Below are 25,952 nucleotides of genomic sequence, written 5' to 3' on the forward strand. Positions count from 1 at the left end.
ACCGAAGGGAAGTCCCGCCTCTGCCGCCCGGGGGACGCAGCCGACTGCGCCGCCGCCGCCAAATACCTGGCCGTGTCCCGGAGGGGAGGGCAGGTGAGGCCTTGGGGTGTCGATCTCTAGTGTCGACCATGCGAGGTGACTGGCGGCCGTGGTCTTGGGCTGGGACGTGGAATGTTGAGGGAAGGGGGAGCGGAGGCCAGCCTGCGAGCTCCGGGGGGGTGCCCAGGGAGAAGAACCTGGCGCACGGGGGCGGGGTCTAGGGCCCAGAGCGATGCCCTCCCGCTGGGCAGGACTGAGTCTGCAGCCCACTCCCTCCCACCCGCCTACCCCTCTTATATCCAGGAGCTCCCTCGGGCACCACGGTGCTGACCACCCCTGTCCTTAGTCCTCGGTCCTCAGCCCTCAGCCCTAGGTGCTCGCCGATACGCCCATCTCGGTCACGGTGCTGACCTCCGCCCTGCCTTGTTTCCTTCTAGATCTGATTCCGGAGCTGCCATGATTGAAGTGGTAGCAGAGCTAAGCCGGGGTCCTGTATTTTTGGCTGGGGAGGCGCTGGAATGTGTGGTGACCGTCACCAACCCCCTTCCCCCCACGGCCACTTCTGCATCCAGGTGGGGATGCTGACCCTGAAGGTTGGCCCTTTTGGGAAGACGCCAGATTATCTCTGGTGCCTAGGCAGAGTTCAGGTTGTCCTGTAGTGATATCACCTCCTCTTGCTTATTGTGCTCTCATTGTTGGAGAGGGATCTTTAACAGAAGATGTGGATGACATAGCTGTACGCTTTCCTTCCCCACCCCCATTCCCCCTTTTACCCACAGTCTGCTACTCTTTAGTTAATGGTTTATCTTTGGGGTTCTGGATTTCCTGATCACTAGGACAGCCATCTAAACTTGTTGGTTAAGACAGTGTCATTGGGAGCTTGGGAAAGCATTTGTGAGGTCAGGAACTACCTCTGATGCCTCCTTTTCCTCTTCCCACAGTGAGGCCCTGGCCTGGGCCAGTGCCCAAATCCACTGTCAGTTCCATGCCAGTGAGAGTCGAGTAGCACTGCCTCCCCCTGACTCTAGTCAGCCAGATGTCCAGCCTGACAGCCAGACTGTCTTTCTGCCACACCGAGGTTAGAGAGGGGCATTTGCCTGGGAGAGGGGGGCACAGGGTGTGTGTGGAGGCATTGTCACCCATGGGTGAAGTTGTTAATTGTTGCTTTTTTTTTTTTTGAGGTGGAGTTTTGCTCTGTTGCTAGGCAGGAGTACAGTGGCACGATCTTGGCTCACTGCAACCTCTGCCACCCAGGTTCAAGCAATTCTCCTGCCTCAGCCTCCCGAGTAGCTGGGATTACAGGCGCACACCACCATGCCCTGCTAATTTTTGTAGTTTTTAGTAGAGACGGGGTTTCACCATCTTGGCCAGGGTGGTCTTGAACTGCCGACCTCATGATCCACCCACTTCAGCCTCACAAAGTGCTGGGATTACAGGTGTGAGCCACTGCGCCCAGCAATTGTTGTTGTTCTTATAGTCCTTGTCATGCTGGGGATGTGGGAGAGCGTGACTATTACATTGTGGGTAGAAGACCATTCCCATTTCACAGCAGGGAAAGAGGGCCTGGCAGCCTTTCACTGTCTCCGCTTGCCGTGCTCATCTTGTTCAGTATTGGACAATGGGTCATTAAATTACAGTCATTCTTACCTTTTTCAGGTGAGAGGGGTCAGTGTATTCTTTCTACTCCACCAAAAATTCTATTCTGTGACCTGAGGCTAGACCCTGGAGAGTCCAAATCATGTGAGTGATTGTCCCCATCCCTGACTTGCCCTCTAAGTCTCCTGGAGGGAGGAGGACTCTGGTTCCTCTGGCTGCCCTGACAACTACTTCCCAACCAGACTCCTACAGTGAAGTGCTGCCCATAGAGGGACCACCCTCCTTTCGGGGTCAGTCAGTCAAGTACGTCTACAAACTGACCATTGGCTGCCAGCGTGTCAACTCCCCCATCACTTTACTCAGAGTCCCTCTGAGGGTTCTTGTGCTGACTGGTAAGCAAGGGTTCCTGGACGGAAGGGCTGGGGAAGGGCCATGCCAAAGCAGAAATTGTCTTAGAGGGCTTGCAAGAGGGGCTGCAGGGAAACTCCTGGTCTCAGTGACAGTGCTAGGGAGTTGGGAAGGGAGGGAGGGTTCTGGAGATAAGAGATGTACACCTCAGCCCTGGCACCCCTCACCTTCAGCTGTCTCAGGTTGGAATCCAAAACCCTAACCTCTGCTTTCATTTCTGTTCCCTCTCAGCATTACCTCTCCACTCATTCTTTCTCTAGGCCTTCAGGATGTCCGATTTCCCCAGGATGAGGCTGTTGCCCCATCCAGTCCATTCTTGGAGGAGGATGAAGGTGGGAAGAAGGATTCATGGCTAGCCGAGCTGGCTGGGGAGCGCCTAATGGCTGCCACATCCTGCCGCAGCCTCCGTGAGAATTCTTTCAGAATTGTCCCACCCCATCTGTCCCCTCATTGTATTCCCATCTCGAGACGATCTCCTAACCACCACACACTTCTGTGGATCCACTGATACTTCACACCTCCAATTATAAAGAAAAACCTCACCTTTTGGCCTCTGGTGCCCAGTTCTGGACGTTTCCCGGTGTGTAGTCGCCAGGCTTATAGTATCCTATTCTCCCCAGATCTATACAATATCAGTGATGGCCGAGGGAAAGTTGGGACATTTGGCATCTTCAAATCTGTGTACAGACTTGGTGAAGATGTGGTGGGGACCTTAAACTTAGGGGAAGGAACCGTAGCTTGTTTGCAGGTAAGAAGGGAACAGAGCTTCTGGGGTGCTGGGGCTGAAGGGCTAGGATGGAATGCTTGTATAAAGAGGGGTAGCATGTAGAAGGGGATAGTGGGGTCATCCAGGGTCCCTTGTAAAACAGCTTGAGGTTGGGCTGTCATCTCATCTACACTCAGCACTTCCTGTTAGCACACACCTCTCTCTTGCTTCCAGTTTTCAGTAAGCTTACAGACCGAGGAGCGTGTACAGCCTGAGTACCAGCGGCGACGTGGGGCAGGGGGTGTCCCCTCTGTGTCGCATGTGACTCACGCCCGGCACCAGGAATCCTGCCTACATACAACCAGAACCAGCTTCTCCCTCCCAATCCCTCTCAGCTCCACCCCAGGCTTCTGCACGGCCATTGGTGAGACCCTGACTGCTACTGAAGAAGAGGGAGGGGGACAGTAAAATGCTGTGCTTAGGGAGGGTATAATGGATCCTGATTCCTTATACACACTCCCAGACATACCTACGTCCAGCCTCTGACCCTGAACACCTTCTCAGACTTTCAACCTCTACCTGTTTCTTAGATGTACTGACCCCTAAACTCCTAATGACTTGGTAGAACTCCTTCCCCATGCCTACCTACCAGGACCCTGTGATACACTGATTTTTGATTACTTCATGCTACCTAGACCTGACTGCCTCACTCTGGGGTTATTAAGTACTTAATACTGCTATCTTCAGCTCACACCTATGGTTAATAATACCTGATTGCTTCAGAAAAAACCCTTAATCACAGCTCCCTGCTCTGTGACTTTTCCCTGTCTTCCTGGATACAGATTTTTTTTTTTTTTCTCATTTGTATCTGTATCCTGTCATTGGTTTTTACTCTTGCTGGCTTCTAATGCTTCTACCTTAATCTTTTTCTTCCATAGTGTCCTTGAAGTGGAGATTGCATTTTGAATTTGTAACATCCCGAGAACCAGGATTGGTACTTCTTCCCCCTGTGGAACAGCCTGAACCTGCCACCTGGACAGGTCCTGAGCAAGTACCTGTAGACACCTTCAGCTGGGACCTCCCCATCAAGGTGCTGCCTACCAGCCCCACCCTGGCCTCATATGCTGCCCCAGGCCCCAGCACAAGCACCATAACCATCTGAAACTGGCCCATCCTGGTGCTAGTTCCTTCCGGATACTGAGAACTCAGCACCTGGACTCTAGTGGGAACCACTTTTTCCACCTGAGGTCCAATGGCGCGGACAATGAGAGTCAGCCTTTCAGCCATAGCATTAATTTATTTATTCAGAATACATTGGCAGCTGCTAGTGGTTTCCCTGGAAGTGGCAGCAGCAGTGAGCAGTCAGCAGATGGGTGATCAGTTGAGTTTAGCTGGAGTGGGGAGCAGGAGCCCCAGGAACAGGGGTGTTGGCTGAGCCCCACTCTGGGTCAGGCCCTCCCCCTTTGCAGGGTAGCCGAGGGTCAGATTTTTGCACCAACGAGAACTGGCAAGTTCCTGCCTCCTGACGTACCTCACACCCAGCCGGGAAGTCAATGGGATGCTGGGACCTGAGGAACCAAGGATGAGGGAAGGAGTCAGCACAGTGAAAGGCTGCCTTTATCCCTGCCCACGTTCCCTCTCTCACAGCTTTCCCCCGAGAGTCTCCTTGAGTGGCCTCTTGGTCCTCCTAACTAAGCTCTCACCTACCATATGTAGGCTTTTTTGTTATATAACAGGAGTATTTTTTCTCCAGGTCCAACCCAACCTCCCCCGATTTATAGCCTAAAGCCTATCTTTCACACTAGTCTTGGTCCCTTCAGGGTCAGCCCACCTCGTACTGCTCTTCTGTTCATTCTTACATCACAGCAATCCAGTCACTCCCTGTTCATCCCTTAGTCACTCAAATCAGAGTCATTCTCTGGTCATCTTTAGTCACTCACGTGTCACAGCAGCCCACACCGACAGGATGCAGACAGGTGCAATGGAAACAGTCCTTGCGGAGCCAAGACTCACCCAGGGTGAAATATTTCCCCTCATAGTGACAGGGGGCTAGGGAAGAAAGGGAAATGTTAGTGGGTGTAGGAGTGCTGATGAGAGGCAGAGTCTCTTCTGGTCTTGGGTGGAGAAAATAATTATGTACTATCCCCATATTTAGCTTTTCTTTCCTGTTTCACAGCTGGAGGGAGCCTGGGTATTCTGACACAGGATCATCTCTAAGGCCCTGTCCTCCCAGTGCCCTCTCTGCTCCTCCTCCTTTCCTAACACCTCACCCCATTTTACCTTGAGCTTGGAAGTAACACTTGCTGTAGACTCCTGGGTGCAGGAGGAGTAGAGACATCACCAAGCAGATGATTCCCCAGCCTCCTAGGATCCCCTTGGCCTGTCCAGCCCAGAGCATCCTCAGGGCCATTGCTGCTGCACAGCCCTCTCGGACCTCGGCCTCTGCTCAGCTACTCTAGTCTTGACTCCTTGACTTTGCTTTGTGTTGCTCCTTGAGTCTTAGTTTCTCTCTTTCTTCCCTGGGCTCCTGTCTCACACTATCTCCCTGCCCTCTGCTCTCACAGGCTGGGGATGTTTATAAAGTGAGGACCCTGGCCCCCTGCTGAGCAGAGCTGGAAAAGCTGTAACTCTGTTTCCTGAGGTGAGGGCATGAAAACAAGAGATCTAGCTTTAACAAGCTGTGAGAGCTGATTCATGCCCCGGCACAGCTAGAGGGAGGGAGGTGGCCATGGAGGGGGCACTGGATTGGGCACTTCCCCAGCAAGGAGGTAGGAGGGGGTGAGGGCCCCCAGGTGGTCTCCAAATCTCTTCCCTGACCTGGAGAGAAGGAAGCATTCCACCTTCCCCTTTTCTCCCCCACTGCCACCACCAGGGGTGTGTATGCTGGGATCCCTGCCTGGACCGGAGGGAGGCATTTCCTGGGGATGGTTAATCCTGTGCCCCAGCCAAACCCAGGAGCTGCAATAGGGTGCGACGGCCAGAGGCTCCAGGAGAGCGAGCAGGCACCTGGAGTGGAGACTGTTTCCCTCAGACCCTAGGGCAGGGTTTCCCTAATGTATCCAAGAAATAGGGCTGCCCCTCAGAGGTGATAGAGGTCTCTTTTCCTCAGGCATTCCAGAGGTGAACTGTCCATTGCTTATCACCCTCAAACATACAGCAGATTCGGGATCATCCCACACCTGGGGATGGTTCTTTCTCCCTTTCAAAGAGGAGCATCTCTAAGTGCCCTGATGGGAGGAATCACTCCAGTTTCACAGAGGTGTCCTCTCTTTCCTTCCATATGTAATGAAGTGAGGTTTTTCGGAATTTGTCATTTAGCATCCTCCTTTGAGTTTCCCACAGGTTCTGGAGGATCTCAGGATGGAAGATTGAGAGCATAGGCTGTAGAGATAGTCTCCTTGGATTCAGAACCTGACTTTACTTAGCTGTGTGACCTGTCCAGATTACTTCACCTTGCTGAGACTGTTTGCTCATCTATAAATTGTGGGTAGTATTGCCAACTCATTGGGCTATTATGAGGATTAAATAAGATGATGTGTGCAGTGCTCTTATCACCATCTCTGGTGCCTAAGCATCAGAAAATAGCAGTTGCTGTCATTGGTACCAAAGCTCAGAGGCAAAATGGGTGACATTCATTTCTTTGAATGACAGTAAGCAGTTTGTGTGTAGCTAAGGGCTTCTGTTGGGGATGGCTCCCTCCTGGCATAGGCCTTTGCCCCTTTCACAGTCATGCTCCATCTCAACAGTCCCCAACCTTTTTGGTACCAGGGACTGGTTTTATGGAAGACAAGTTTTCTACCAGCAGATGGAAGGGGATATTAGCGTAGGCGTGGGGTGGGAGGGGTAGGGGATGAATTTGGGGTGAAACTGTTCTACCTCAGATTATCAGGTGTTAGATTCTCATATGGAGAACACAACCTAGATCCCTTAGATGTGGAGTTCACAGTAGGGTTTGCACTCCTGTGAGAATCTTGTGCTGCTGATGATCTGACAGGAGGAGGAGCTCAGGCGGTAATGCTCACTCAGCCACTGCTCACCTTCTGCTTTGCTCCCATTTCCTAATAGGCCACGGACTAGTACTGGCCTGTGGCCTGGGGGATGGGGACCCTTGCTCCATGTCAGCTTTCCCACCTCTTTCAAAAGCAGGTACCTCCAGGGGCATTTTGGTTTTGGCCCTTGTGCTGACTTCTGAATGTTTGGTTTGAGAAACTGTTGCCAATAAGCCTGCTTTCCCCAGATCCGCACCCTCGTCTCTACGCTGGGACAAGCTGTCCTTTTCTCATCAGCCTGCCAGCTAACTTTAAGTCTCCTGTTTTTCCTCATTGGGATTCAGATCCATTTCTTCCCGTCTCTGCTCATGGGACCTCTCCAGTTCTTTCTCGCCACTCTCCTGCTAGCCATCTTGTTGGCACTAAAGGCCCTGGTCAAACTGGATTTCTTTCATTTTTCTACACTTCAAAGACCCATGTTCCAGGTATTCCCCACAGGGACAGTCTTTTTGGCATTTATTTTGTTTTTCTAAGTTTTCAGTTCCATTTACTCCCAAGACTCACTTCCTGCCACCTAGTACATCAGATACAACTGCTTCTGGCTGACTTTTCATGGGGGCCACCCTGCCTGTCACCTTTTCACTGTTCAGAAATGACTGTCAGTGCACCTCAATCTCCCTTGCTGTCCTCTTCCAAGAAGACCTCTGAGGTGGATGGAGATGCAGAATGGACCTCATGTTCACCCTAGTCGGGTCTGATACCCTTTCCATTTCAGAAGAGTGCCAACAAAAAACTCACAGTTGAAGCAGGGTGCTCTGAGGTTGGCTGTGGCGTGGGGGGTACTACATGGGCCTGCTGTCTGGACTGGAGCAGGTGGATTCGAAGACATTTCTAGCACGAGGGCCCAAAGGTCTTGTCAGTGGCCAGTAGCTCTGTCGCCTTTCCCAGAGGGGGTCCAGCGGACAACCTGGATGGCCGGGCCCTGGACCACCTTCTGCTTCTGCAAGCTGGAGCCAGCCCGATAGGGGGCGGACATGAGTAGGGAGCTGGGGAGCTGGAGAGCATGAAGGTGGGGGGATGATGCCAAAGGGAAGGAGAGCCCCAGTGGGGATTGGTGCGTGTGTGGTAACGGGGACAGAAATGAGGGTTCATCGCCTGTGGCAAAGATGAGGTAGGCATATAGGGGCTTCTGGAAAGCTAAAGGCTGGGCTGAGCCAGCAGTCCTCTTCCAGAAGTTGGGGGGGCAGTGCAGAGGTGTGGGTCGAGCCCGCATGCGTGCCTGCTGGAGAAGGGATGAGTGGTGAGGACCCGGCCTGCTGGGTCCTGGGGGCGCGGTGGCTGGCCTGCAGGGCCTGGAGAGGGCGGCTGGCGCGTGCTGCACGCACAGGGACAAGGAAAACATCCGCCGGAGGCCCGGCCGGGCAGCGCTCCAGCCTCGGGGCAGGTGTGCGGCGAGGAAGTGAGCGCATTCCGGCCCCCCTCCCCCCGCGCCGGCCGCAGGCCCTCTGGTGAGTCACCACCGACCCCCACCGCCCCGGAGGGTCAGTTAAGGAGCCAGGAGGCTTTCTGGGAGCAGAGGGTCACTGAGTGGGCTTCTGTCCTGGTGTCGCTACGGGCGCGAAATGGACACTGAACAGTCTGACTGAATGGAGGCAGGTGGGGAGTGAGCCCCTGAGAGAACCTGGTGGGCTGAGAGCTGACCCCAGGGCAAAGAGGGGCCCTGGTGAGGTGAAAACTTGGAGTCTGCGCAGGTGGCAAGGCTTAGAAAGGGAGGGGAGCCGGGTTGATTGGGGTGACAGAGGAAGAAAGTGCGCCAAGTTAGGCCTGGGAGAACTGAGGGACCTGAGCAGGGACAAGGGAGAGCAACATCAGGTGGGAAGGCGGAAATGGGCAAAACCCAGGCATCAGGTCTGGCCGGAGGCTGGCGTAGACAGTGAAGGGTAGGTTTTAGGGTGAAGGGGGAGTTAAGATTATTTGGGTACATTTTGGGATTTGATCTCACAGGTAGAAGGGAGCTTGCTGGTCTCAGCAGGAAGAGTAACGATGGCTTCAAAGCAAGGTTGTCTGTGTCTTGGATTACCGTCTGCTATTCAGCCTTTGCCAAAAAATTTGGCACTGATCTGCACATTTTTGTAGCCATTTAAAATTGTATGACTCTATCAAACAAGTAATTTTGGTGAATTTTTTAATTAAAAAAATTAAAAAATAAAAATAGAAAAGTTGCATAGTCTAATTCAGTATTTGACTTAAAACCCAAAGTGACGCTCTCAGATTGGTAATATGGTGTCAAGCCTTTTGTTTGGCTTTTGTGCCATTTTCCCCTCACTGATTTGTTTGAATTCTTTGTGGCTGATGCTTCAGTTTTTCTGTATCAGTAGTGTTGTTGCACTTCTACTTTTCCTGTCCCTTATTTTACTGTCTTTATTTTTAACCTTTTTTCTGTGTAGCCCTCTAAATTCCCCTATATATTTTGAACCAAGAAAAACATTTCTTGGAATGGGACTACAGTATACAAAGACAAATAACTCACAGTTTTGCTGTATATGTTAGGTTACTGTCTTCTTTGGATGTATATGTAACTATAGTTTCTGTATTCTGTGGCTGATAGAAAGTTAAAGCTGTTTAATTCACCATAGTATTTGTACAACAGCAATTTATTAGTCTGACTTCTCTTCTAAAATCAACACTAAAATGGCATTTTGTACTTGTCCCAGAGACACTAATTCTGTCATGATCCTTATGATCTGTGTTACATTGGGCCAAAGGCGATTACAAAGACTAGGATCTTTATAATTTATTTTAAAGATCTTTAAATTCTGTGTTGCCTTTTGTCCCAAACAAGCAAATCTGGATTAGTGCCTGGATCAGTTAATGAATAAAGAAAGAAAGAAAAAAGAAAAGAAAGAAAAGAAGAAAAGGAAAGGAAAGGGGAAAGGAAAAAGGAACGGAGGAAGGAAGGAAGGAAGAAAGGAAGGAAAGAAAGAAAGGAAAGAAAGAAAGAAGAAAGAGAGAGAGAGAAAGAAAGAAAAAGAAAGAAAGAAAGAAAAAATAAATGTCTTATTTTGGGCCCTGTTGCTTATTCTCATGCTGTTTCAACCCCAGCCCTACCCTATTCCCAGTGTCCTTTACCTTCATTCTTTCTTTGCTCTGCTGGGCATCTTTAGAGGAAAACTTCACACCGACTTCCTCTACTATAAATTCTCTCCCTCCTCTCAACTCTACACTTCTCTTTGCCAACATACACCACTACTGCTTCACTGATTTTTTTTTTTAAGCCCACAGCCCTTTCTGGCTCTTTTCCACCTTTAACCCTCTTATGTTGAAATCCTCTCTTTTTCCTCCTTTCTCTTTGGTAAGACCTCAGACTTTTAAAAATGCTAGGCTTGATTGTTTATTCTGCATGGTCCGCTTCTGCCTTCCTTCCCCTTCTATTACTCTTTTCTTATTCTAGACTTTAAACTCAATTACGCTTGCCTTCACCAAAGCCTTAACCTTTCCTATGATTAGAAAAAGATGCTTATGTTTCCATTATTTTTCCTGCAAGAAAATGCATTCTCAAATTCATATGCACTTCAAACTCTCCTCCCAATGTTTTGCATCCAGAAGCATAACGTGGCTATTATTGTGAAGTCCATTGAGTGACCGTTGAAGCTTGGTGTTATGCCAGGCACTGTATAGTGAATTTCATAATGCTGGTGCCAGATTTCTGAATTATTACAGACAGCAGATGATAGGCTGGTTACAGTGGCTCAGGCCTATAATCCCAACACTTTGGGAGTCCAAGGCAGGCAGATTGCTTGAGGCCAGGAGTTCGAGACCGGCCTGGCTAATATGGTGAAATTCTGTCTCTAAAATTACAAAAGTTAGCCGGACATGGTGGCACGTGCCTGTTATCCCAGCTACTCTGGAGGCTGGGATGGGAGAATCGCTGGAACCTGAGAGGCAGCGGTTGCAGTGAGCCAAGATTGTGCCACTGCACTCCAGGCTGGGTGACAAAGTGAGACCCTGTCTCCAAAAAAAAAAAGGAAGAATTCTTTGATGTGCCATTGCTTCTCCACTTTCCCTTCCTCCCTTCCCTCTCATGATCTCTGCTCAGTAAAACCAAGGTGCATTTTCTGGACCCACCTATCTTGGGGGTGATTAGTAGGTAAAGGGTTGTAAATACTTATAATTTTTCTCCTTTCTGATATAATTCTTGACCTCCTTCTAGAAGCCCTGTCATCTTATCTTTGCTGGAGAATTTTTAAGCATTGTTTTTTGAGACAGAGTCTCGCTCTGTTGCCCAGGCTGGAGTGCAGTGGTGCGATCTCAACTCACTGCAACCTCCACCTCCTGGGTTCAGTAATTCTTCTGCCTCAGCCTCCAGAGTAGCTGGTATTACAGGCAAGCGCCACCACGCCTGGCTAATTTTTTGTATTTTTAGTAGAGACGGGATTTCACCATATTGGCCAGGCCGGTCTCGAACTCCTGACCTCGTGATCCACCCATCTTGGCTTCCCAAAATACTGGGATTACAGGCGTGAGCCACCGCGCCCAACATAAGCATTCTTTTGCAGAAGAATCTCTAATGTCCTTTTTTCATCCAGATCTACACTTGATGAGTCCTAAAGCTACTTCTGCACAGTTCCTTTATCCATTTTTGTTTTTGTTTTTGTTTTTCATTTTTTGTCCCTGTGTTATTTTTCATGGGTTTATTATCTCTTTACAAATGGGCTGCATCCACTGAGGGGCAGCATTGATTTCCCGCTGCTGTCACCCAGTGCCTCAGCCTCCCTTGATCCCTTTTTTCATTCACTCTTGCTGCCCATACTTACTTCCCTTTATTGTCTGTTCTAATCTTCTCCTTATCTATCTCTTTAATGAAATTCACTATTTTAAAAAAGATTTCTGGGGTCTCAAAAGTTTTTCAGGAGACCTCACATAAGTCGTTGCATTGTGAGCTAAAATTGTGTGTAGCATCGATTTCCCCCAGATTGGGGCTGTTGGTGGGGGGATTGAGAGAGCAGAATATCCTCATGTACAGAGTTTCTCAGCTGTGACACTGTTAACATTTTGGAGGATAATCCTTTGTGTAGGGGGCTGTTCTGTGCACTATAGGATGCTTAGCAGCTGCTCATGCCAGTGATATCATCTCAGTTGTGACAACCAAAATGTCTCCAAATTTTTCCGAATGTTCCTGGAAGACAAAATCTACCCTCTACCCCAGTGCTGCGAATTACTGTGCTGGAATATCAGCTTTTTGAAATTGATTTAATGGTTATACTTTCTCTTCCCAATTTCTGATTTGTTTGCTCAGCTGGAGATTTAGAAGTGTGGTCTTTGACTTACTTGGTAGGTGGTAGCCTCTTAAAATTTCAGGTTCCTGAGCTTATCCTTACGCTGAATCAGAAACACTGAAGGTGGAACTCAGAGATCTGATTTTTACAAGACACTACCCTCCCACCCCCAACCAGGTAATTCTTCTGCCCTATGCTTGACCCTCCTATGGCATAACTGCTGCATTATCCACATTTTTTTTTCCCCTGCAAGTCTTCCTGGTGCTCCAGCTTTGCTTCCGCTCTTGGCCCCATGATGCCAACACAAATAAGGAGGCCTTAGGTTACCAAGACAACTGGAGCACAGGAAACCGTAAAGGCTCAGTGCTCCCACAGGCATCACAGACTGTGGCTATGCTGGCTTGCTTTCTCCTTAGGGACTCAGCCATACTTCCTTTTCCCCATCCCCCAAACTACCCAGACTGGCAGATACTGAGGCCCAAGCCACAAACCCTGACTTCACAGATCTGGTAGTAGATTTCTGGGGTGGGTAGAAGCTTTTCTTCTAGCGCTGATATTTCATGTCATCTTGGTGATAATTGAATTTGTAATCATGAGAACTACATTTCCCTGGGAGTTGTATGTTAGATGCAAGCTTTGGAATCAGAATGTTTCTCTTTATGTTATTTATACCTGCTTCACTGGACCTTGAGTCTTAGATGTTTTTTGCATCCCTAGCTAAATGTGTTTACAATTTGCATTGGGCCAAAAGGTTTAGCAATCTACTTCTGGAACACTGGAAGCAGCTAATGTTTAGCAAGAAAAGAATATTTTTAGGACCAGGTGCAGTAATCCCAAAATGCCAGCACTTTGGGAGTGTGAGGCAGGTGGATTGCTTGAGTTCAGGAATTCAAGAGCAGCCTGGGTAACATGACAAAACCCTGTCTCTACAAAACAAAAAAATACGAAAATTAGCCAGGCGTGGTGATGTACACTTGTAGTCTCAGCTACTTGGGAGGCTCAGGCAAGAGAGTCACTTGAGCCTTGGAGGTTGAGGCTGCAGTGAGTCATGATTGTGCCTGGGCGACAGAGCAAGACCCTGTCTCAAAAAAATAAAAAAAAATAAAAAATAAAAATTTACCAAATAATGAATTTGGGTTCTATTTACACTTATATCAAAGCTAGTCATTTTTTAAAGGAGGATCATCTGGCTTGATTAATTCTCTTTAAAGCCATGAATAAATGAAAACTTACTTGCTCTTAGATGCTTAAACATAGTGACTCAGGCTGCGCATGGTGGCCCACACCTGTAATCCCAGCATTTTGTAAGGCCGAGGCCAGCAAGCCTCTTGAGGTCAGGAGTTTGAAATCAGCCTGGCCAACATGGTGAAACACCGTCTCTACCAAAAATACAAAAAATTAACCGGGCATAGTGGCACATCCCTGTAATCCCAGCTGAGGCAGGAGAATCGCTTGAAGCTGGGAGACGGAGGTTGCAGTGAGATTCTTTTTTTAAAAAAAAATTGACTTGATCAAAATAGGAGCATCCTGTCTCCATGGGACATTCGTGCCAGGCCAGAACAAGGGAGAATAAAGGGAAATAAGGCAGATGTGATAGCTCCCTTTAGATAGTTGAAGGACTGTCACGATGAAGCAGGGATTAGATATACTTGGTTTAGTTCCAGAAGATAAATAACTTTTATTTAGTGATAGGGGAACAAATTTTGGCTTGATAAGGAAGAACTTTTGAATCATTTGAGGACCCCAAAGTGTGGAATTAGCTAAATTGTCAGGCAGTGAATTGTGACTGTATTGTTTATGTAGAGCTTAGATGAACATTTGCACAAGGTTTGGATGAAGTTTTAGACATTAAATTGTGTTCAACCTGCAAGGAAAAGCAGGCAGATTTAGGAAAAGTCAATTCACCCTTCTGTCATGTGATTCTGTGGCACTATTAAATTCATTATTATTTTTCTAGGCACCTCTGTCAATTTTACCCTCTCAAGTAACTGATAATAGAGTTGATAGTAAAGTCTTCAGAGATTTCTCAAACATTGTTCCTCATCCCTCTGGAGATTTCTCAAGGATGCCTCAGAAGTGGCTAAGAATGGTGAAATGAAGGCCATCTGGGGCTCTGAGCCCTTTACCTATGCTTTAACCAGAACACTCTTGCTTTTATTTGTTTTACAAATTAAATGTAATGGCTTCCTTGAAGATTTTCTTTTTAACAGAAGAAAAATGGTTCTGCTGTAAAAGAAAAAAATTAAAGGCTCTGATATTTCAAGATCTTCCTTTTACTGACAGGAAAACTGAGATACAGAAGAAGTGTCTTGCCAAAGGTCACACAGTAAAGTTCAGAGTTGGGATTCAAATCTGGCTCTTCTAGTTCAAATTGTTTTTCTTCCACTCTACAAGTCTGCCTTGTTAGAATTCAGTAAAAGCTTCTCTCCATTCTACTGGCCACCACTGTAATCCAGAATTTCATTTCTTCTAATCTACTATTCTGTATTAGCCACTTAACTAGTCTCCTTGCTGTCTAATTCTGTTCTATATTATATATACTCTTGCCATTTTATTCTTCTTGGAACATTGTTTTCATCCTGAGATTTCCCTGTTTAAGAACCTTCTCCCTATCTCTTATAAGAACTTTTCAGGCTGGCCTTATGTTAGCATTCTTTAGAATTCTCATTGTTCAGCTGAATGGGAGCCTAAATCCATCCTATTATGAGTAATTAATGAGCTATATAATAGTGAAATTAACTGAGTCCCTCCCTATTCCTAGACTTCACCTTTGACAGGATTTTCATGTATACAGTTTTAATGAGGCATGATGAGAAGATAAAAAAGAAATAGAAAATTGCAGCCCATAAAAAGCAAGTTACATAATAATATGAATAATATAATCCTATTTATATCTCACATGTATTTTTTAAAACAAGAATGAGATGTATAGAAATTGCGTGGAAGAAATGAGATGTATAGGCTGGGCTCGGTGGCTCATGCCTGTAATCCCAGCACTTTGGGAGGCTGAGGCAGCAGATTACCTGAGGTCAGGAGTTCAAGACTAGCCTGGCCAACATGGTGAAACCCCGCATCCACTAAAAATACAAAAATTAGCCTGGTGTGGTGGCATATACCTGTAATCCCAGCTGCTTCGGAGGCTGAGGCAGGAGAATCGCTTGAACCTGGGAGGTGGAGATTGCAGTGAGTCGAGATCATCCCACTGCACTCTAGTCTGGGCAACAGAGCGAGACTCTGTCTCAAAGAGATTGAGAAAGGATGAGGTGGGGAAGGGGGACTTCCATCTCCTTTTTTTACTCAGAAGGCTGAGAAGACTGCTTGAGACCAGAAGGTTGAGGCTGCAGTGAGCCATGATCATGCCACCGCAGTCAGCCTGGTTGGCAGAGTGAGACCCTGTCTAAAAAAAAAAAGTGTTTTGTTTTCCCACAGTGGAGACCTTTTGAAGTGTTAGCCTTCTGGAAAAAGGTTAATTTCAAGTCTTATAGCTTGGTCTGATTTTTAAAAATTTGATGTAAGCTAATCATGAGAAGTGTGCAGATTAACACTCTAACTCCTGTGGATTGAAAAATTATCTAACCTCCATTTCCACTGGACAGAGAACTCATTCTTCTGGTATGTTTCAGAAGGCTGATGGAGCAAGGATAACCTTATATTACCAATGGACTGCTTAATCTCTATAATGATTTCTTGGCCAGCTACTATTGATAATAAAAAATACTTTTTTTTTTTTTTTTTGTGATGGATTCACACTCTGTTGCCCAGGCTGGAGTGTAGTGGTGCGATCTCACTGCAACCTCCGCTCCCCAGGTACAAGCAATTCTCCTGCCTCAGCCTCCCGAGTAGCTGGGATTACAGACATGCGTCACCATGCCTGGCTAATTTTTGTATTTTTAGTAGAGACAAGGTTTCACCATGTTGGTCAGGCTGGTCTTGAACTCCTGACCTCGTGATCCACCCTCCTTGGCCTCCCAAAGTGCTGGGATTACAGGTGTGAGCCACTGCGCTGGCCAAAAAATACTTTAAAGTAACTGTTTCAAGATACTTTTTTGTCAACTTTATTGAAATATATACAAGAAGATGTACCCATTTAAAATGTACAATTCAGTACATTTTTAACATATGTATATATATCTGTATAATAATCTCCCAATCAAGATAAAGAACATCTCTGTCACCAACCTGCTCCGCCCCCAAATTTTCTTATTACCGTTTGCATTTACTCTCCCCTCATTGCAATCCACACTGATCTGGTTTCTATCACTGTAGATATGTTTTGTAGAGTTTCATGTAAATGCAGTCACAAGGTATGTATTCTGCATTCGGCTTCTTTAACTCAGCACACTGTTTTTTGATATTTATTCATATTTTTGTGTATATTAATAGTTTGGCCAGGCACAGTGGCTCACACCTGTAATCCCAGCACTTTGGGATCCTGAGGTGGGCAGATCATGGGAGGTCAGGAGTTTGAGACCAGGCTGGCCAACATGGTGAAACCCTGTCTCAACTACATAAAAAAAAATACAAAAATTAGCCGGGCATGGTGGTGCTCGCCTGTAGTCCCAGCTACTCAAGAGGCTGAGGCAGAAGAATCTCTTGAACCCAGGAGACGGAAGTTGCAATGAGCAACCACTGCACTCCAGCCTGGCGACAGAATGAGACTCCATGGCAAACAAACAAACAAAAATGTGTTCTTTTTTATTGCTGAGCAATACTTCATTGTATGGACATACAGCAGTTTGTTTACCCATTCATCTGATGATGGACATTTGGGCTGTTTTCCACTTTTTTGGAAGCTGCTATGAATATTTACATTGAAGTCTTTGTGGACATGTTTGCATTTTTCTAATATAAATACCTAGGAGTGAAACTTAGGTCCTGTTGTAAGTGAATGTTTTACTTGATAAACAAAAAACTACCAGTTGGGTGTAGTGGCTCATGCCTGTAATCCCAGCACTTTGGGAGGCTGAGGCAGACAGATTGCTTGAGTCCAGGAGTTCGAGACCAGCTTGGACAACATGGCGAAACCATCTGTACAAAAAATACAAAAATTAACTGGATGTGGTGGCTGAGGTGGGAGGATCATGTGAGTCTAGGAGGCAGAGGTTGCAGTGAGCCATGATCTTGCCGTTGCACTCCAGCCTGGGCAACAGAGCATGACCCTGTTTCAAAAAAAAATTCCAAATTTATTTATTTATTTATTAAAGATGGGGTTTCACCATGATGGCCAGGCTGGTCTCGAACTCCTGACATCAGGTGATCCACCCACCTCGGCCTCCCAAAGTGCTAGGATTACAGGTGTGAGCCACTGCGCCCGGGCTTTTATTGATAAAATAAGATAATTTTTTTAAAAAAAAAAGAGAAAGAAAGTGCCATACTGTTTTCCAAAGTGTCTGTACAATTTTCCACTTACCTGCATTATATGAGAGTTCTAGTTGCTTTGCATCCTCATCAGCACTTAGTATTGTCAGTTTCCTAAAAAACAAACAAACAAACAAAAAAACACCCTAGTAGGTGTGTAGTAGTGTCTCACTGTGGTTTTAATTTGCATTTTCCTCATGATTAATCATTTCATGTACTTATTTGTCACCAGTATCTCATATTTGGTGAAATCTCTTCAAATTATTTGCCCATTTAAAAAACTAGAATGTTTGGCTTCTTGTTACTGAGTTTTTAAGAGTTACTTATATATTCTGGATACAAGTCCTTTATGAGTACATAAATTAAAAATACTTTCCCCCAGTTGGTGGCTTGCCTTTTTGTTTTCTTTATATTGTCTTTTGAGGAGTGTAAGTTTTAAATTTTGGTGAAGTCAAATTTTTTGCTTTTTTCTTTATGACCAGTATTTTTTGTATCCTGCATAAGAAATCTTTCCTTACACCAAGGTCACAAAGATTTTTTTCCTACATTTTCTTCTATATCTAAAAGTTTTATAATTTCAGCTTTACATTTAGGTCTTTTACGTATATGATCCATTTTGATCACATGCTCGATTTTGTTCTCACTGCACAAAAGACACAGTAGGAAAGGAAGAATCTGGAATAGAGGAGACTGCCTCTCTCAAAAGACAGATTGTAGAATAGAAATATTAAACTTTTGTTCTGTGCATTATCTTCATCTAATATTTATTAAGTAATAACTGTTCAGTAGTAAAATATATATAAATTACCTACTGTGAGTCAGGCACTGGAGAAACAGTAATGAAAATACTAGACAATGCTCCTGCTCCCTTGGAGTTTATATTTGAGTGGGAGAAATTGTGTTTTTATTATAGCGAGCATCCATCGTTTATATGGTAAAGTCAAGAAAAATGCCATTGCCATTGCCTCTATCTGTGATTTCTCAAATCCTCAGTTGAAGGAAGCATTTTAGGCTGTGGTAATCTTAATATTATTGTATGATAAAGCATGAACCTGTTTTCACGAAGAGCCACTGATCTGCAGAGAAAAGGGAATCTTGGGCTGCATACAGCCACCTACAATGTGTGATGTGGTAGAGCAGTACTGAATGCAGAGTCATATCAAATGATCTCATGTTCCTCTCACTACTGAGGTGTAATGACCAGAGTTAATGATCTTTTCCTTGGTTTAAGCTAATTGGTTTGTTTTTTGCCGAAAGAGTTCATTAATACTATGTTTAGATAACTCTTAGATCTCTTTTCTGATAGCCAGAGGACCAGATACCTTCTATAATTAGCCATTCTTGTGTTCCTTAAAATGAGTCATACTTTGTGTTAATGATACCACCATTCTTCAAGTCACTTTAAGTATCAAAAATAAGTTCTATTTACAGTTAGCATTTATAAACTAATACTAATATTAAATAGCCAGATAATAAATGGTGTTAAGTCAGAGCAGGATGAGATCTATGACCTAGTCTTGCATGATGAGTAGGATTTCAGGAGATACAAATAAAGAGGGCAGATTAATTTATATTGATGGATTTGAGGGAAATGATTACATAAGCAAATACACTATTCTTGGCTTGACTCCTTTATCATCTATCTATAGTAGACATCATTAAATTCATCATGGTATTCTTTCTTGTTGAGCCTGGCCATAGCCTGGTAAGACTAGAACTAGATAATAGGAAAAGAAACGTAGACATTAAGTGGAGATTGTTGTTGTTGTTGTTTTGCACTCGTCAACCAGGCTGGAGTGCAATGGCATGATCTTGGCCCACTGCAACCTCTGTCTCCCAGGTTCAAGCGATTCTCGTGCCTCAGCCTGAGGAGCTGGGGTTACAGGTGCCCACCATGACACCTAGTATTTTTAGTAGAGATGAGGTTTCGCTATGTTGGCCAGACTGGTCTCAAACTCCTGACCTCAGATGATTCGCCCACCTCAGCCTCCCAAAGCTCTGGGATTACAGGCATGAGCCACTGTGCTTGGCCAGAATTTTTTTTTTTAGGCAGGATCTGGCTTTGTCACCCAAGCTGGAGTGCAGTCGCTCACTGCATCCTCCACCTCACCCTCCTGAGTAGCTGGGACCACAGGCATGTGTCACCATTTCTGGCTAATTTTTGTCTTTTTTAAAGAGATGGAGTTTCACCATAATGCCCAGGCTGGTCTTGAACTCCTGAGCTCAAGGGATCCACCCACCTTGGCCTTCCGGAGTGCCAGGATTACAGATGTGAACCACTGTGCCTGGCCATGGAGAAGTTATTTAGAAAGAGACATCAGTGAGACTATGGAGATGTCTGACCCTGGAGGTCAAGATGTGAGATATTTCCTATGTGCAACAGAGAAGCCCTTGGTGCAAAGACTATGAAATGTTTCTGATGCATGAATCTGAGGGGTGCAATAGGCATCACAACTGCACTCAGAAAAAATAGTGCAAGGGAAGACAGTGCAATTTATTCTGCCAGCAGGTATCACTCAGGCTATCTCCAGGCTGAGAGAGACCCTGGATCCAGGCTGAGAGAGACCCTGGAGTTATACTAGCACAGAGTTGGACCATGGTTGCCGGCAGAGTCAGCAACATACAGGAACAAAGGATCATTGGCTTGGAGATCTAAAGAAGCTGGAGGAACACTTCCTCAAGGGCTGCAACTTTTTCCTGCTGCTATGAAGTTCCCTTCCCCTGGTACATGCAGATCCATCTCAGGCAGATAAGAAGGAGAGGGGTGGCTATCTGAGAGACTGGGCAATTTTTTTTTTTTTTTTTTTTTATTGAGACGGAGTTTCACTCTTGTTACCCAGGCTGGAGTGCAATGGCGCGATCTCGGCTCACCACAACCTCCGCGTCCTGGGTTCAGGCAATTCTCCTGCCTCAGCCTCCTGAGTAGCTGGGATTACAGGCACGCACCACCATGCCCAGCTAATTTTTTGTATTTTTAGTAGAGACGGGGTTTCACCATGTTGACCAGGATGGTCTCGAGCTCTTGACCTCGTGATCCACCCGCCTTGGCCTCCCAAAGTGCTGGGATTACAGGCTTGAGCCACCGCGCCCGGCCACTGAGCAATTTTTATTCAATACAGTCTAAGCAGTACCTAAAAAGACATTAAATGATCAGATAGGACTATGTTAAACTGGTTTGCAGGCTTATGAGGGACATGATGTAGGCAACTGTGAAGATGCATAAGACCTTCGTGTGAGTAGAGGGTGCCCTCAGCTCACCCACCACTTTCGATAAAGTGAGGCAGGACTGAATGTGAAATGAGGCAGGCCTGTTTACCTGTGTCCAAGAGGGGCTGATTGGGCCCATTTGAGATAAGTTAGAGTAGATGCCAGAGGCAAGCGGCCTAGCTGAGCAGGGAGCTGGGTACACCCAGCTGCAGGAGCACTGTGTGCCCATGTATACCTGCCTCCGCACCACCAGTGTCACAGCACTGGCTGCACCCATTGCCAGGCAAGAAAGAACCATGTGGTTGAAATACATCTACTGTACCTGGCCCTGTCAGATTTGGGAGAACAGGTTCTTATCTTGTTGTCCTTGGTGCTGTTTCCATCAGCGTCCACCTTTTATCTCTCCTCACCCTGAGGAGCCCAACCCATCTTGACTTTGTCATTCATTTTTTTCTCATTCATTCATTCACTCTGTTATTCAGTCTGTTATGCCATACACTGTACTAGGCACTGAAGACACAGTATTTTGTAAAGGTAAGGGAATAAACACACATGAATACAATGAAGTTTGAACAATATTAAGCTTCAGAGTCTTATTGGAGTACACATTTTTGGGGAACATAGTTTGTAAAGGAAGTAGGGAGGTTTGTGCTATGACCTAAGAAATGATTTTGAGGTAATCAGGTGAAAGGTGGGAATAAAGTTTCAGGCAGAGGGAACAACACGTGCAAAGATGAGAGAGATTAAAGGAACAAAAGTTCAGAGTGTCTAGAGTGTAGAAGGTGAGGAAGAGGGAAGTGACTTGAGATGAGGCTAAAGAGAGGCTGGGACATGACCATGGGGCACCTTGAAATTCAGGATCAATTGTTTGTGTTTCATCCTAAGCACAATGGGAAGCTATTCAAAGGATTTATTCAGAGGAGTAACTTTGCAGCATTGTATTTTTTAAAAAAGAATTTAAACAATTTTAACATAGTTCAAATCTGCATGTTCAGTTCATTTCAGCTCCTTCACTGCCAAACCCGGGGGCAGGGACTGCTTCAGTTTCTCTGCCTAAGATTCTTACCAGCATTGTATTTTGAATTTATATAGGGTGGATTGGAGTGGATCAACACCAGATGTGGGGACACAAGTTAAGGGATTGTTACATTAGTCCAGGTGAAGGATGATGGTGGTTTGAACTGTATAAGGTAGAGGTGGTAGAGAAGATAGATTTGGGGCATATTTTGGAGGTATGTCCAGCAAGGCTTAGATGTGGAGAGTAGTGAGGAAGATGGAGAATTCAAGGATAACCAAGGTTTTTGGTTGAACACCTATGTGGATGATAGTGTCCTTTGCTGAGTAAGAGAACATTGGAATGGGAAGATATTTTGGAGGAAAATCGTGTCTGGTTTGGATGTTGAGTTTGAAGTTCTTGCAAGACCATCAAGTGAAGAGATCCTGTGGGCGATTGGATATATGATTTGAAACCTGATAGAAAAGGACTAGCGATTCATTCTTGGCATATAGAAATTTGTTATTGGAGCAATGGGCATAGGTATTACTGTAGAGAGAGAGAGAGAGAATTGAGTGGAAAAACAAATCTACAATATATCCATCCCTGAGGATCACCAATTAACCCAAGGGCAAAGAGAGAAGGAAGAGTCGGTAAGAGACTGAGAAAGAGATGCCAGGTTGGAAGAAACCTGGACATGTGGTGTCATTGAGGGTATACCACTGCAGTCAGCTGTAGGGGAGTGTCAGAGTGTTTGGCTGGACTTCTGGAGATACTCAAGTTACCTACAATATTTGATGGAGTGGGTAGGCTACAGAGGATCAGAGGAGCACACCTGGAGCTCCCAGCCTCCCCTAAGTATCTCCCTAATAAACACAGCATCCTTCTGCCTGTCAAATTGGAAGAAAACCTGAACTCCAGGAAGTAGCAGAGGTTCAGAGGAAAGAGCAGGTGCTCACACAGGTTATACCTTTAACCTGGTGAGGTTTGGAAGGATCAGAGTGAATTTTAGTCTCTGGATCTGAAGCATCCCATACATTTTGTTGCCCTCTTACCACTTCTAGAAGCTGACCTTGCTTTTTTCTCTGTCTTTGCCTCTATCTTTGCCCCTCTGATTCTCTAGCCCGGTTGATTCTCCTTGGCTCTTGAGCTTGGTTTAGTTTGTGTAGCACTCCTTTTCTGAGGAGTAACTTCCATAACAAATATTTATAGTAACTCCTCTGCTTGGCTGACAAGTCCCAGAACCTTTGTCCTTATGTACTGCCCTAAAAAGCAGTCACCCCAGAGCACAGCTCAGCTTTATAGTCCTAGATATGATTAGATGCTTCCTTTACCCCTTCTGGAGGTGTTAGTGGCTCTGAGCCTTAGAAGTTCTGTTCTCCTTAACCATCTTCTTCTCTCCTGTTTTGCTTGTCTGAAACATATTTATTAGATAGATGTTGAGGTTAGTAGTTCTACCCCTCAGTGAAGATTGATGAAAAATTAGCCCAAAATTGCTGTCTTCTAATTAAAAAAATCTATAATCTCTATGTTCTGTGAGTTGGGTCTGAGGGATGCCTCTAGCTCTTAACTTATTTCAGGACCTAAATTTAACATACCCTGGGTTTAAGTGGTGGCTTGTAATTTCTATATAGGAGAAGCTTAAGGGGGAAAGTCTGATTGGAAGAGAAGGGAGGTAGTTAGGTTTGCCTTAAAGCTGAGTACACAAGAGTAATCTGATCAGCTGGCTGGGACTGACTGCCAGAAAAATTAAAAAACAAAGATGTGATTGATAAAAAATGTGTACTTGTTCATGTAAGTGATTTTTAAAAATGTAGACTCTGAGACTTTTTTTTTCCACCTTCCGTTGGCCAATTATTGCATTTACATAGTTTCTTCCTTCCTTCCCCAAACAAGGTATAACACTATTAACCTGAGAATTTAAACACATGCTTTGCTCACTTTTTTCCTATTTATGTATTATTTTTATTTGGTTTATTTTTGGGGAAGGGGAAGCAGGAGTTGCCATTTGTGCCAATGACTCTTCCTCAAATCTTCCAAGCAATCTTTTCCTTGGGGAGTTGTACTACAAAATTCTAATAATTACTGTTGTGCAATATCGAGATACCTTACGTATGTAGCAACAATGGCACATATGCTCACACCCAGTGAAACAAGGTCATTTTCTACTGGCAGTAATATGCATTGAGGTAACAGGTGGTGGCATGGTTATGGATTAACTCACCAAGGAAATGAGTCTGGAAAGAAGAATGCAGAAATCTGAGGACTAGATCCTGGAGGCGGGAAGCTTTGAGTTCAGAGGAAGAAGAGGACTTCACCATGGGGAGCCATCAGCTGGACATTGAGATGGAAGGATGACTATGAGTATGAGCTATTACAGAAGCCATGGTAAGAGTTGTAAGTAGATGACATTAACATCAAATGTGACTGATGCGTAACTGGAGGAACTTACTGTCATATGCACACTAACAACCCCACTGTGTTCTTCTTAATCTAGATCATTTGTAAAAATTTTACACTAGACTATTCAGTTCTATTCAACAAGTATTTTTTGAGCTGCACACTAACTGTGGTGGGGTTGTATAAAAGAGCTATAAAGTTGTGTTTTAAAATAATATGTCTTTTTTTTTTTTTTTTTGAGATGGAGTTTCACTCTTGTTACCCAGGCTGGAGTGCAATGGCGCGATCTCGGCTCACCGCAACCTCCACCTCCTGGGTTCAGGCAATTCTCCTGCCTCAGCCTCCTGAGTAGCTGGGATTACAGGCATGCACCACCATGCCCAGCTAATTTTTATATTTTTAGTAGAGACGGGGTTTCACCATGTTGACCAGGATGGTCTCGAGCTCTTGACCTCGTGATCCACCCGCCTTGGCCTCCCAAAGTGCTGGGATTACAGGCATGAGCCACCACGCCCGGCAATAATATGTCTTTATAAACAAATATGCTGGCAATTTATACATAAAACTCTCAAACTTTACTGGTATATTTGTTAAGTGGATACTATAGACCTATTTCAGTGACATTTACAAAAATTCCTTTGGTATTCTTTTATCCTTGTTGTACCTTAAAAAGAAAACCCATATATAACTTCTATTGTTACAAAAGTAATACATAATTATTGAAAAATACAGCTGGGCATGGTGGCTCATGGCTGTAATCCCAGCACTGTGGGAGGCTGAGGTGGGAGGATTGCTTAAGCCCAGGAGTTCAAGACCAGCCTGGGCAACATGACAAGACCTTGTCTCTACAAAAAAATAAAAAAAAAAAATAGCCAGGCTTGGTGGTGAATGCCTATAGTTCCAGCTGCTTGGGAGGCTGAGGCAGGAGGATTGCTTGAGCCCAGGAGGTTGAGGCTGCAGTGAGCCGAGATTGCACTACTGCACTCCAGCCTGGGTGACAGATGGAGACCCTGTCTTAAGAAAAAAGAAAAGAAAAGAAAAGAAAAGAAAAAAATATATATATATACATAATATATATATAAATTATAACACATACTATCCCTAAAGAGACAGTCAGTCTTAACATTTTGATTTATACTGTTCCAGGTTTCTTTTTTTATTTTTTTTTGAGATAGAGGCTTCCTCTGTCAACCTAGGCTGGAATCCAGTGGTGCTATCTCAGCTCACTGCAACCTTCACCTCCTGGATTAAAGCGATTCTCCTGCTTCAGCCTCCCAAGTAGCTGGGACTACAGGCGCACACCACCACACCTGGCTAATTTTTGTGTTTTTAGTAGAGATGGGGTTTCACTATGTTGGCCAGGCTGGTCTTGAACTCCCGACCTCAGGTAATCTACCCATCTCAGCCTCCCAAAATGCTGGGATTACAGGCATGAGCCACTGTGCCCAGCCCCAGTTTTCTTTCAAAAAAATATTTATTTAATTTTTAAAAAATCTTTCCTGCTGAACAGCCTGTGGGGATTATATATGTATATATCCCATTAACTATAAACTTAAATCTAATTTTCAGCTTGGTTAGATTTAGTTTAGAGTTTTTCATTCTTTTTTTGGTTTTTTTTTTTTGAGATGAGTCTTGCTCTGTCACCCAAGCTGGAGTGCAGTGGCGTGATCTTGGCTCATTGCAACCTCCGACTCCTGGGTTCTTGCAAATCTCCTGCCTCAGCCTACTGAGTAGCTGGGACTACAGGCGCATGCCGCCACACCGCCTAATTTTTTGTATTTTAGTAGAGATGGGGTTTCACCGTGTTACCTAGGCTGGTCTCAAACTCCTGAGCTCAGGCAATCCACCCGCCTCAGCCTCCCTAAGTGCTGGGATTATAGAAGTAAGCCACTGTGCCCGGCTTTTAATTTTTAAAAGAAATAAAAGAGATGGGGTCTTGCTTTGTTGCCCAGGCTGGTCTCAGACTATTGGGCTCAAGT

At 45.3% G+C, this 25,952-nt stretch overlaps 3 protein-coding genes across 4 annotated transcripts in view; 2 read left to right on the plus strand and 1 right to left on the minus strand.

The window, feature by feature from the left end:
- The first annotated feature begins 4 nt into the window (after nucleotides 1–4).
- RGP1 (RGP1 homolog, RAB6A GEF complex partner 1) lies at nucleotides 5–4,893 on the plus strand. The gene is made up of 9 exons (XM_032240025.1): nucleotides 5–93; nucleotides 477–611; nucleotides 981–1,117; nucleotides 1,696–1,779; nucleotides 1,878–2,027; nucleotides 2,304–2,450; nucleotides 2,664–2,791; nucleotides 2,984–3,173; nucleotides 3,688–4,893. The coding sequence occupies exons 2-9, from the start codon at nucleotides 496–498 to the stop codon at nucleotides 3,909–3,911; spliced, it is 1,176 nt and encodes a 391-aa protein (XP_032095916.1). The 5' UTR covers nucleotides 5–93; nucleotides 477–495; the 3' UTR covers nucleotides 3,912–4,893.
- Nucleotides 4,027–5,198, minus strand: MSMP (microseminoprotein, prostate associated). The gene is made up of 3 exons (XM_032240029.1): nucleotides 5,030–5,198; nucleotides 4,690–4,798; nucleotides 4,027–4,317 (listed from the first exon to the last, which is right to left on the minus strand). The coding sequence occupies exons 1-3, from the start codon at nucleotides 5,157–5,159 to the stop codon at nucleotides 4,137–4,139; spliced, it is 420 nt and encodes a 139-aa protein (XP_032095920.1). The 5' UTR covers nucleotides 5,160–5,198; the 3' UTR covers nucleotides 4,027–4,136.
- A 2,635-nt stretch (nucleotides 5,199–7,833) lies between these two features.
- The window catches only part of NPR2 (natriuretic peptide receptor 2), a 49,236-nt gene continuing 31,117 nt past the window's right edge, over nucleotides 7,834–25,952 (plus strand). Inside the window, exon 1 of one of the 2 annotated variants that reach the window (XM_032240005.1) lies at nucleotides 7,834–7,909. The gene's annotated coding sequence lies outside the window, so the exon portion shown is untranslated. The remainder of the gene's footprint in view (nucleotides 7,910–25,952) is intronic. The other variant, XM_032240004.1, reaches the window with a different exon arrangement.

Source organism: Sapajus apella, unplaced genomic scaffold, assembly GCF_009761245.1.
Source record: "Sapajus apella isolate SASKATOON/1434 unplaced genomic scaffold, GSC_monkey_1.0 scaffold46, whole genome shotgun sequence".
Taxonomy (NCBI): Eukaryota; Metazoa; Chordata; class Mammalia; order Primates; family Cebidae; genus Sapajus; species Sapajus apella.

Excerpts from the sequence above, each read along its gene's own strand:
- RGP1 (XM_032240025.1), top strand. The coding sequence starts at position 496 with ATGATTGAAGTGGTAGCAGAGCTAAGCCGGGGTCCTGTATTTTTGGCT. Across the intron at positions 2,028-2,303 it reads GAGGGTTCTTGTGCTGACTG|GCCTTCAGGATGTCCGATTT; the intron begins GTAAGCAAGGGT and ends TTCTTTCTCTAG. Across the intron at positions 2,451-2,663 it reads CACATCCTGCCGCAGCCTCC|ATCTATACAATATCAGTGAT; the intron begins GTGAGAATTCTT and ends TATTCTCCCCAG.
- MSMP (XM_032240029.1), bottom strand. The coding sequence starts at position 5,159 with ATGGCCCTGAGGATGCTCTGGGCTGGACAGGCCAAGGGGATCCTAGGA. Across the intron at positions 4,799-5,029 it reads GTGTTACTTCCAAGCTCAAG|CCCCCTGTCACTATGAGGGG; the intron begins GTAAAATGGGGT and ends TTTCTTCCCTAG. Across the intron at positions 4,318-4,689 it reads GGTGTGGGCTGCTGTGACAC|GTCCCAGCATCCCATTGACT; the intron begins GTGAGTGACTAA and ends TTGGTTCCTCAG.